General features: G+C 33.1%; 1 protein-coding gene across 1 annotated transcript; it reads right to left on the reverse strand.

The window, feature by feature from the left end:
- Positions 1 to 1,275: 1,275 nt before the first annotated feature.
- LOC123193119 (DExH-box ATP-dependent RNA helicase DExH9) lies at positions 1,276 to 11,115 on the reverse strand. Its single transcript, XM_044605905.1, has 14 exons — positions 10,654 to 11,115; positions 9,995 to 10,195; positions 9,696 to 9,914; positions 9,062 to 9,400; positions 8,374 to 8,478; positions 7,703 to 7,813; positions 6,875 to 7,125; positions 5,619 to 5,742; positions 4,405 to 4,687; positions 4,145 to 4,299; positions 3,114 to 3,257; positions 2,799 to 3,031; positions 2,284 to 2,548; positions 1,276 to 2,008 (listed from the first exon to the last, which is right to left on the reverse strand). Exons 1-14 carry the CDS (start codon positions 10,927 to 10,929, stop codon positions 1,730 to 1,732), a joined length of 2,985 nt encoding a protein of 994 aa, XP_044461840.1. The 5' UTR covers positions 10,930 to 11,115; the 3' UTR covers positions 1,276 to 1,729.
- Positions 11,116 to 13,173: the final 2,058 nt, after the last annotated feature.

Below are 13,173 nucleotides of genomic sequence, written 5' to 3' on the forward strand. Positions count from 1 at the left end.
TTTAATATCTTATGATATGAATTATCTTACTATATTAACAAATGAAAATAGTAACACATTTGAAATAATATGTTAACATGTTACCTTTAATTTCATATCCACATAACCAACTCTGAGTGCATATCAAAGATTTTACATTATCTGGTTGAAGTGAGTTTCGATATTCAAAGATAAGTTTATTGCCAATACTAAAGGCGGAGTCCAAAGCAACGATTGTTATTAGTATACACATGATATCACGAGCCATCATGACGAGTATCGGATAACGGTAACAATTGTTTTTCCAATAATTGAGGATATCCATATTATAATGTTTGATGCAATCAAACCTTGACTCTTGCAAATAACGATCCAATTCAGATTTCGTAGTAGTACTAGCAAAAAATTCACTCTCATAGTTGTCAAATTGTTGCACTATTAAAAGATTGAAATTTCACAAACGAAATGTACACAATAAATGAATACTTTTTTAATCACAAAAATGTGAAATTGTATAGTGACTTACAAATATAACATCTTCAAGGATTCTAGGACCACCAATCGCAACTGAAGAAGCAATTGGAACTTCTTTGGAATATTGAACCTCATAAACTTCAAAAAGTTTATACAATTCCTACTTAACAGCCTCCAACCTTTTTTGTGCAATAGTTAAGATATAAACTTTTTTGTAACAAAACTCCACAAACAATAACTTGAAACATGGATCACGAACAGTTGCAATTGCAAAGAGAACACTATTAGAATCCCTGTATTCTTCAAAATTTGGTTTCATTTGTTTTGCTATGCCACTAATAACCTCATCCTCATTTTCCATCTCTCTATTTAAACACAATTGAATTTTCCATATATTTCGAAGGTACAAGTTAACTCTGGAGTATTTAAAACCCGAAAAAAGAGTTGTAATATCATAAAAAGGTTTCAAGAACTTGTACATTCTCTCCCTTCTATCCCATTCTTCATTCGATGGACATTATTGATAACTAGAATCCATCAAAGACAAATGAACACACATAGGACTATAAGTTAACACACTTTCAAGTATTAGTGGGAACATCCATTCCCAATAACATTATATGCATAAATTTACAGAGATATTATTATGTAAATGAATAATTTTAAATCAGAGATAAAACAATACTTAACCATATAATAATATTATTATTTGTATATAAACCTATACTTATTATCCAGGCTTCTCATTTTGAAAGGCCTTATACCATATGAATATTACTGTTATTAAATTTTATGCTCTACAAGAATAATCAACCGCCACGATAAATAAAGCACCCTTGCGCATCTTAATTCAACCTCAATATTGATATCAATTCAACAAAAATCTTAACAATTCATCACCATCTGTTGTTCAATCACAACATTATCAAGGCTAAGCTTACACTGCTTCCTTGGCCTTGTTTCATAATTCTATTTTGTAGCCTTTGCTATTTAACACAACACAATACTCTTCCCTCTGTTAAATTAGTTAAATTTTTTTCTTCCTCGATTACTGTTACCAAGTCAACTCAAGCTCATCTTCAACTAGCTATTGTCCAGGTTCCAACCAACCAACAATTCACCTCTCTTTTCCTGTTTCCGTTTCCAGTCCTGGCATGGTGAACTTACAATTGCTTGAAAGGGGTATATTCTCTCGTCATTCTTCATTCGATTCCTTTGAATCATCCAACAGAATCAATTCCGGGTTCGCAGAGTTACCAGGAAAGCTCCAGGTAAATTACAAGTACAATGATGCTGCAAATACTATGTCTCTCTTAATCTTGGAAACAGCATCTTCGAATTTTGCTTCAAGCTCTGTTTCCCCGATAGATTTTGCTGCTAGTATAAGCTGCTGGAGTACTTCCTCCAGTCTCCTAATTGCCCTGATCAGACTACCTTCAAAAACCTGTGTAATTTCCATTATCTCATAGAATTTGGATCCTTTCGCCCAAGCATAAACAGCCTCCATGATATCAGGCCGAAATGAACTCACAAAACTCTCAACGTCAATTTGGACCTGAATTATAAGAGAAAGTAACATATGACCTTAATTAAAACAAGCATTTCAAACAGAAGATTAGAATTCACATACAAGTAATCAAAATTTTAAACAGAGATTATACGCTAGAATGCTTCATATCGAACTAAGATTCAAAAATCCATATTGAATTAGAGATCCAAACTTAAAGTGAGTAATAGTTCTTATAATGAAGTATCATGAGTACAACAGTAAGCTTAATACCTATACAAGAAAACGAAAAAAAATGATACTGAGATTAAATTCCAAAGTACCTTGCACTCCAACTGAACTTTAGCAACTCTCCGAGCAGTATCTTGTAATTGCGTAAACAGCAAGTCAAGTTCTTCTCTGGGTTTTGGTGCATCGTTGAGCTTCTCTTGCCACACAAAACAAGAGAGAAGAGACACCATTTCTTCCACCTTTATGTCTTGTAGCACTCCATTGAACATAAGCTCTGTCAAGGTCAGCTCATCAGCACTACTGATTTCACAAGCAACCTTTCCCTTCAATTCCACAACATCATCGCTAGTGACATATCTGCAATATCCACAACGTCATCAAAGAATAATTCCAGATACTAATAATATTATAATATTTGAAGCATACAGATGACATGTTGATGAAAAAAGTCAGCATCAGGCAAAAATTTTCATTATCGAAAGGCCATGTCTATAAATTTGGTAAATGGACTGTCAAGTTAAAGTGCATATCATGCAGCTAGCAATGGAAAAAAACAGAGGAAAAAAATAAACAAATTAAAGAGAAACTATCTAAGAAATCTGATTACCCTAGCCTCCGGAGAACCCGTTTTCTGGCCTTAAGTTCATCTTTAAATGCCAATTCGGTGGAAGAACGCATTTGCTTCTTAATTGACTTGATCTTTGCAGTTAATTCATGCTTCATATGTAATACTTTGAGCTTTTGCTCAATAAGCGGGGACTTCGCAATATCATGCTTATCAAACAGGCTTTCCAAAGCCTCTATCCTCCGGATAGCTTTCCGATATGAATTGCTTCGAACCTGAAGAATGACAGAATTTTTATGATAATGATTTTTCAAAGATGATGAAGAATTTGCTAAAGAGAAGAGTACAACAATATACCCCCATGTTTGCTTCAGGATCCAGGGGCAGTCCACTAGAATTTCTAGCAAGAAATTCGGATGTTGACTTCAGCATGTTCTCTCGAGTTTGTAATGGCAAAAGATCCTTTGGCATAGGCAAGCGAGCACTGCTTAAACTAACAATCTGTACAAAGACAAGGAAACAGATAAATTCTTCCATCTCCGGATCAAAACTCAATGAAAAAAGGTAATTGGAAGTCAGAAGCATCAGAATACAAAATCTCTTCTTCCTAAAACAAAAGCACCTCATAGCACATGCTTATTCAATATATATATATATATATCACCAGTTTAGATGTTAATGTCCTCAAGAATCTATATCAAGTCAAAACAGATCTAAAACCTAAGAGAATAATTACTTATTTCACTGGTGAAAAGTAGATATTAATAAAACTGAAATCAACAACTTTATTGTATCAGATTACTCAGCAAACATATCCATAGGATAATCTCAGTGGATAATAGCTAGATTAACTAGCAAGACCTCTCGTAGAAGGACAAAAGGTCTTGAACGAATCTCTCTCTCTCTCTCTCTCTCTCACTCACTCACACACACACACACACACTAAAGATCAACGTCACCACACTGATCCAAATCACTTTCAAACCATTAGATCAAGCACTTTGGATAGTTCTGATTATACATATAACAGAATGTATAAAAATCAAAATAAACCTACTTAGGAGGCATTAATACATACATAAAATACAAATATGAGAAAGGAAGAATCTCGTAAACCGCCATTAAGGTTTGCTTAAATCTATTTTTTTTCACAGTCCCCTTCTTTGAAGCTTTATTTTCAATTCTCTTAATAAAAAAAATGGGTGTCTGTGATAAAAACTTAAACTTTGATTTCCGCTTGAAATTTGACCTAGCCTCCAGTGACTTGTGCAATACCCCTATGAGACATAAAATCATGACATAAAAGAAATACTGCATTTGGCAACTTAGCAAAGGATAAACAAGGCAGAAAATGCATATAATCAGAAGAAAAATATAAGGTAGATTACCTGAGAGATGGGAACCGATACAACAATGGGTTCTCCAGGCTCCTTCAGCGGGATAATCTTTAAAGTCCTTTTTCCAACTCCATCTTTGCCCACCAAACATCTTGTTAGGATGTTCGCTGTGTAGTTTGCATCTTCCGGTTTTCTACTTTCATCATCTGAACCATGCCATCACCATCAAGTGTTATTAACTAGCTTAAAATTCTGTGGCAATTCTTAATAAAATTAACATATAAATAAACAAAGAATGAAGATGAGTTCACCTTCAGTAACACTTATCACCCTCTCAAATTCAATTACTACTCCCCATGTAACCTGGTCTTCGGTAGAGAAAGATGGAGATTTTTCATCACTCTTTGTGCATTCAATACACACAAACCTGCCTGGTTGCAGAAATGGTAAACAGTATTTAGCAGAGAACACAATATCACGAATATCCTTCTTCAAACTTTTGTATTGCAGTAGCAGATTGTAATAACTGTTCAAACTATCTTCCTCTTCTATAATCATTGAATTCCTCTCCTCCTCAAGGACTTTTGCTTGTTTCTGCATAGTGACAATTTAGTTTATAGTGTAATCACTTCAATGTATGCTCAGAAAGAAAATATTAATACCCAGATATAAGATTAATTTATACCAAAGTTTACAGAAAAAACTCAACATGATCAGGCAAAAAAATAAAAATTTTAACATATATTCATGAACTGAAATTACTTCTTATTTTTTTATATTGAGGGGGAATAACAACAGAAGAAGCTTTATGTCAATGGTTTGTTGTCAATCATTTTTGTTAAAAGAAAAAATCGCTAGTTCCTATCGGTCAATAATGTGCTCTCTTGCTCCAATTTTACATCAAATTCTGATGCTTTACATAATAATAGCTTGCCAAGGTCAGTACAATCCTCTCCTGTATCTCTCCATCAAGTACATATATGAATTTGAATTAGTATTCCACTTGCAACCTCCAACCCCTCATTTTCTTTTGTTATCTGTTAACATGTTTGACGTTGAAGGATTTTCATTATATCTTTGATTTACTATTCTAAAAGATCATTGCTCCCAGATGTGCAATATGACTCCATCCTTGCACATTTACAACCAGAGAAGGAATGCTGGGAACCATTACCATGACAGTTTCTTATGGCTATCATATCCATATGTTTGAAAACCATATTATTAAATGTGCACATTGCATGTATATTCACCACTTGCACTCTCAACATAGGGAAATAACCAATCGGAAAATAGATCCTATTTGGAGGAAATAATTGGTCATCCAACAGAATATAGAATTGTGGAAGTTATAATCAATCACCAGACTCCCAATCAATATTCACCCCGGAAAGAAAAGAAAAATAAACCAAGATTGATAGCTGCGGAAAGTTAACAAAATAATCAGTATCAATTTGCTCCTTCTAGAAACAAATAAAAAAACTAAAGATCAAACAATTACAGGCACATATCAATGTAAACTGACCTCAAGATCAGGGATGGCATGGTCAGCTTGAAACTGATAGAATGAGTTACGAAGCAAATTTTCAGGATTGCCCTCTTCACAACGGATTTGATTCAGAAGCATGTTGTAGCTTAGATGGAAGGCACTGGAAAGCATGCAAAGGTCAGTCAATAGGAAACACTTATGGAAACACAAAATTTATCTAAACATCATTCAGTTGCAGTCACAAACTGAATACACAATTATATGTTTGGTCTTTATAGCCCTCATCTGAGAAACATTCAAGGCTTATCGCTCAATTACTGCACTGACATACCGAAATGTAACAAATATGCTAGATAAAATATTTACCCAACCTCTAAAAGGAATAGGCCTTATTAGGTTCATAATTAATACACACACAAAATAAAAACCAACAATCGAAAGTTGATAAAGCCAAATTTTTAAGCTGATAGGTAAGAATCAAACAATTATCTTTAGGTTCTCACACTGCTCTCAAATGCAAGGCACACAGATCATACAGATGTACAACCACAAATACAACCATAACCACAAACACAGAATACAACTTACTAAAGCTTGTTTCATATAACAAGTGAATTTGAATATGTCCACTAAGTCAATTTGGTTATGATGTCAATTACCACTTAACTCAAAATTTTAAGTTCGTAGTAAGATTTGGAAAATTTTCACACACCCTGTAAAGTGCAAGGCAAATGGGTCAAAAGTAATTACAACAAAAATACAAGAAGAACAAACAGAAAATAAAAACACAATTTAATACAGGCTTGATTGATCTTGATATCATACGAGTTATTATTTGACCCAAAAGCTTATGATGATAAGAGTTAAATAATTTTTTTTTTAATTTTAACCAAAAAGTAAAGGACTACTAGTTTAAATTTTCAAATTTAAATTTATAGTTCCCAATCAGCATTAATATTAACACAATGAACATTTAAAAGACAAATTTAAATTCTATTATGTATGACAAATACACAGACTTGTGCAATTCCTTCTTGCAAAATATCACAAGAGGACTCACATTGCCACCCCAATTAGTAGCCTTTGAGATTACCTAAACCCTAAACCCTTTAAATTGGTATGCTACACTTATCACAACTCTATCACAAGGGATTCAACTCTTCTACACCAAGAAGATGCTGCCAGAATTCCAGTAAATTTAAGATTTCCTACTTATATCATGCACCATTTTTTGAAATCAGAGCAATGGGAGGGGTAAAAGTCTGAAAAAACACAAGCAGAACAAATTGTACCTGTTCAAACTATCAGCGCTTCCTTTAAGCATCATTTTGGCAGTAGAAGGTTCCATCTTATCGTCAAGCATAAGGATACAAATCCCACGTTCATCAATGCCTCGACGACCAGCACGGCCACTCATCTGTATGTATTCTCCACTAGATATCCATCTAAACTTGTCCCCATCAAATTTACGCACATTTGTAAACACTACAGTTTTTGCAGGCATGTTCAGACCTATGCTGAAGGTCTCTGTGGCAAACAAACACTAAAGATAAAAATTTCAGTCTTTGGAGCACTACTCAAATGATGAAAAATTTGTAATAGAATGAGATGAAACATACAAAACATTTAAACCAAACAGAAATAGTATTCCTACAAAATTACATGAATATCAGTAGACCTTCACATGAGTAATTACGGTATTCATAGAACTCTAGAAATGACCATGCAGAAACAATCCAAACCCATAATCTTCTTTATCAAGGAAGAGACAATCAGACAAAGGAGTAATATGTACCCTTATGACCTAAACATCAGCATTCTTATTGTTAGGAACAAGTTCTTATCTGTGTTTAGACATATCATCAAAAACAAGAAAGAAAACGGTCATAAGACTCAGAAAGACAACTTCCATACAATTAGACTGATGCATGGGGTAGTCAACGGCCTGTCCGAATTGGTAATTATATTTATAGCCAGAGGGCATCTGCATGTAATCACCCAAGAACACGATATAGTAAACCATGGCAAATCATTAACCCTTAGGACATGCATAACCATCTCAATGAATAAATGTGCAGTTTTTACTATAAGAATGAATAAACAAATAATTTGCTACTAACCTTGATTAGTCCTTCTTGAAATAATATCTCTATCACTTCTTTCAGTATGGGAAGTAAGCCAGAATGATGCACACCAATTCCACGTTTCAAAAGGGGTAACATATTTGCAACCTGTGTACAATATACAGCAACATAATAATTAAAATCTTTCCTCAGAACAAAGTAGACATGTCTATACATTAAACTAAAAAAATACAACAAGGTGGTACTGGTACAGCAACTAAAAACAGTGTAACTATAGAACATCATCCTCACTTTTAAAAGCATAAGATCACCTATTTTACCAACATGATACAGCTAAACGGAAACCAAAAATCCTCCAAAGATGGGATGTGGAATTACAAAGGAAAACCAAAATTGGCCGCAGAAATCAGATGGAATCACTAAACCAAAAGGTACGACAGTTGATAGACTTGTACTAATAATCAAAATTTTCACAATATCCAATAGGAAGATTCAATGCCAAAAAAATGTAGGACACCCTTTTGCAACAATTTGCTTAAGAATCTCTCCTTGAATCACAGAACTATTAACCACTCAATTCAACCTCCATTAATGTTCCAGAACAAATACCCTTAGCCAGATTTTTTACCGATGCACACTGACATTCAACAACAGCAGACAGACACAAAGAAGGCATGCAATTTGGAATAAGAGGAATGACTACTTGCCTGAGGTAGCTTCTTATCATCATCTGAAAGCATGTCCATGGCACTCCAATATATTGTTTCTATGTTAACTTTCTCATCATCTTCAGTTAGATCCATTTTTGCCATCTATGGTACAAAACAAAATAATAATAATAAAAAAAATAAGAATTCACATATTCAGAAAAGTACAGACATGGCATGGTCTTAATGCAAACACAAACAAAACAATAGCCACGTGAAGGCATTTTATTATAGAAAGAAGGCTTTTGAGCAATCAATTAAGTCTTTTTCTGGATTAGATAAAGGTTAAGAGCCTTGTCCATGTTCCAATTTATGTGTCAAAAAGGAAAAGTGTTGGATTCTGCATCAAATTTCACAACACAAAAGGAGAAGGTACAGTGATCACATAAAAAATTAATGATAGGTTGAGGCAAGTTTAAAAGTTTCAAAAACTATATCACATATTATGCTAAACAGGCATCTTGAGTTCCAAAAAATAAAAAAAATCAGAGCTTGAGAATATAGATCCAGACATTAAAGGCTGACTGGGCCTGATAAATAGCATCAACAACTAAAAACATTGACAAAGATAAAATTTTAGGTCTGAAATTATGTATAGACAGGAGCATGCATACACTATCTTCACCACCAAAAAAGACACAGGGAACAAAAAAAGGAAATAATAGAAAAAAAAAAAAAAGCAACTAACCTGCATTGCAAGAAATTCACAATCCCTTTTGCTAAAGCTGAAAATTATGACAGGGTCATATTGACGCTGAATAATCATTTTGACCATCTTGAAGATGTCACTTTCCTCACCAACTTTGCCTGCGACTGAACCTTTCTGTCGCTTCCCATTCTCTCTTCTCTTGTCACCCTCACCAGTGGGGACTAGTGAATTTAATGCTTTGTGAAAGCTGTCCTCGCGAAATTTCCCCTTTTCATCCACCACTAAGTATAGACCATGACCTCCAGCAGGGAAGATGTAGTGCTGAAGAGGTGTTGGCCGATAGTCAGTATAAACAATATGACATGGTTGCTGGTGGACCTGCATCAAAAGCACAACAAGCAAGCCATATGTCCTTTAACAGCTCAAATGATTTAATTGATCAACTGAGTGATCTGAAATAAGGGAACAGCAAAGGGTTCGATAAGGGCAAAGTCATCATTTTTAACAGGATATATGTCATAGGTTGCTCAATATACTCTTTTGAATACAAGGAAAATATGAGCATTAAAAAGCATTTTAGATAGATTCAAGTAAACAAGATACTAAACACTTCTTTTGCAGTTTTCAATAAGAAATATGGTCAACAATTTCAGGAATGGCATGAGTAAATCACCTTTGCAACCCAATCAGCAAATTCCTTGGCATTTGGCACAGTTGCTGAGAGGAATACAAATCGAGAGTTCTTAGAGGCCATAACAATGCTCTCTTCCCATACCACACCTCGTTCACGATCACGCATGTAGTGCACCTCATCAAATATGACCCAAGCCACCTCCCGTGTGATTTCTGAACCTTTATATTGCATGCTACGCCAGATTTCAGTTGTCATCACCTGAAAGTAAACTACATATAAGCAATCCACAAATTTAATTGCTTCAAAACCCAAAAACCAGCATTAACAATATGACCTACCAAACAAGAAGCATTAGGATCAATTGTTACATCCCCAGTCATCAAACCAACATCTGAAAACTCTTCCTTAAACTCCCTATACTTTTGGTTGCTAAGTGCCTTAATTGGTGAAGTATATATAACTCGTTGCTTATTCTGCAATGACATAGCAATTGCATACAATGCCACTACAGTTTTCCCAGCTGAGGTATGGGCTGATACCTATCAAAACAAGCACATCAAGCACTATGGATTATGGAAAAAGAATAATCAATTAATTTCGCATGCAAACTCGCATCTAATATTGACAAAGGCACTTTCAAATAGTCAAAACCACAGTAAAAAGTAGAAGCATTTCTTCTCGTAACATAAGCATTGCCACTACACATTAATAGCATATTTACAATTATATATGATTTCTTTGATCAACTTAAAACAAAACAAAAATCGTTTTCATTGAGTATTATATTCAATTAAGCAATAATCTCTAAATTTTGTGTTAGAATTATGAAAATTAACAACTAAAATCAAATTTTAGATTTTTAACATTGGATGTGCTATGAAAAAAAGAAGTGCAGAGACTCATCTTCTTTGTTGCAAATAGTCCCACTCTTACGAAAATTAGGGTTTTAGGTAATAAACAATAGAAGAACCAAAAAAAAATTCTATCAAAAACTAACCATAACCGACTCGCCATTATCCAGACACTTAATAGCTTCGGATTGGAAGGGGTCGAGAGGGAAAGGGAACTCTTTAGCCGGTTTGGACTCTGCCTGAGCTCCGGTGGCACTAGTTGTAGTTGAAGGCGGATCATAACCTGGTGGATATGACACATCGTGTAAGCAAGTTACCGTTTTTTCAGCCAAAACAGCGCCGTTTGAGTCATCTCTTTGGTGCTTCTGCGGCGGTGTTGAGCCCGACAACTCTTCAATTGACTTCCTCTTTAGTGAATTCATTGTTTACCGAATAGTTTAGCTGAAGAATTGAATAGCAGAACTCTGAATGAATCAAAATTCGATTATAAACTGAAAAGGGTGCGTCGTGGTAGCTTGCGTGCGGCGGAGGCGAACGGTTTTGTTGAGTGAGGGCGGAGGCGTCAGCGAAGTGCCCTTTGATTGAGCGGCTTGTGCATTGTCCTTTCAACGTATCATACTCCACCACTTTTTTAAGGGAAAAGCTTATTTCTCACCCAATTTTTAACTGAAATTCAAATCACACCTTTGATAATTAAAAAATTCAAACTCTCAAATATAACCCTACCCCTATTAACTTTTTCTATTAAAATAAAGGTAAAATAATAATTTTATTATTTATATTAAAAAGATATAAAATTTATTATTTTTTCCCCCCAAGTTTTAGAAATTAATAATTTCACTTTTGCCTAAAGTTTTTAAACTTTAAAAAGTGATATTTTCACCCTCAAATCTAGGATTTTTATATTTATTAACTTTAGCTACCCCATAACTTTCAAAAATAGTAGTTTTACCCCTATTCTTCAAATTCAACTTCTAACATCCTCTCCAGTGTCCTCCTTCTCCTAAGCTGACGGTAGGTGATGAGATAAAGAGGTAAAGATCTCTTTATCGCACCACCTATCATCTACTCAAGAGAATAAAGAGGTCAAAGAGGATATCGGAAGGGATACCAGAAGTGAAGTTGAAGAGTAGAGATAAAGCTATTGTTTTTGAAAGTTATGAGGGGGGGGGGGGGGGGGGGGGGCATTGCAATTTGAAAAATATAGAAACCCTAAGTTTGGGGGTAAAATTATCACTTTTTAAAGTTTAAAAACTTTAGTCATGAGTAAAATTGTTAATTTCTAAAACTTAAGAGAAAAAAGTAACAAATTTTATATCTTTTTAATATAAACAATAAAATGATTATTTTATCATCATTTCTAACAAAAAAAATTAACAAAAGTTAAGTAATATATAAAAGTTTGAGTTTTTTAACTGTTACAAATGTGATTTTAAATTTCAACTAAAACTTGAGTGAAAAATAGTCATTTCCCCCCTTTTTTAAATATAATATATTTTAATTAAATTTCTCAATAGGGCTAAATTCGAGCTCACCTCACTATTAAACCCAAAATAAGTAATTAGACTCAAACTAATCATGATTTTAAGAAAGCCAAAAGAATTATTTCCACCTTGAATTTGATTTAATGTCAAATTAATATTTGTAATTTTTGAGAAAACTAAATATCTATTTAACCCCTAATTTTTGTTAAATTTTATTATTAGTGTAAAAAATAAAAAACATCATTTCATTAGTAATATTAAAAAAATTAAAATTTTATCTCTTTTCTCATTTTAATTTTGAAAATTAACTTTTTTTTCTCTAACCTTGTATTTTTCAAGTTTAAAAAGTGAAATTTTCTTTATCATTTTGAGAAATTTTTTCACCCCCCATACACCTTTCCATTTGTTGTCCTACTTCTAGTGTCATATCTTTTTGTCTCTAATTACCTCTTTACCCAAGATCAAGTAGTCATCAGCCCAACATCTCTCTCCAATAATGGGGACGCGATGAGTATTTGAATTTTCAAAAAATTGTAGATATCAGTTGATAATAAACAAACATTGGGTGGGAATAAGTAATTTAACCCTTTAAGAATTTATGAATTAGGTAAGTTTTAGCAGGAGCCATAAGGTTAAGTTGTTCAATTAAAAAAAACTTTTAATTTTAAAATATTTTTTTTTAAAATAAAGAAAGATAACATTTTTATTTATAATGAGTAAGATATATTTAGCAATCTATTATAAATAATTTTTCAACCTATATAAGATGTGATGAATTTCAATAATTTACCTCTTTTATTATAAATAAGTTTATTTTTTTATTTCTTATTATAATTTAATTTTCTACCAAAATAATAAATTTAAAATCAATAAATAAATTTAAAAATTGTCGTAACACAAAATCAAGTTTAAATTTGACTTTTTATATCAAGTTCAAGTTTAATTATATCAAAACTTATCAAACTCAAATCTAAACTCAAGCTCGACTTCATTGGGTAGAGTTGAATTTGAATAAACCTAATTTTGAGTTCAGTTCGAATTCACTTCTAAGATTTATATATAAAGAATATATAAATTTATATAAAAAGAATGAGATATCAACACTTGAAGATATCAATCTTTAATAATAATGTTAGAGCAATCTTGAGGTATTAAATTCCTCTAACAAAAATTTTCAAAAAT

Source organism: Mangifera indica, chromosome 12, assembly GCF_011075055.1.
Source record: "Mangifera indica cultivar Alphonso chromosome 12, CATAS_Mindica_2.1, whole genome shotgun sequence".
Classification (NCBI taxonomy): domain Eukaryota; kingdom Viridiplantae; phylum Streptophyta; class Magnoliopsida; order Sapindales; family Anacardiaceae; genus Mangifera; species Mangifera indica.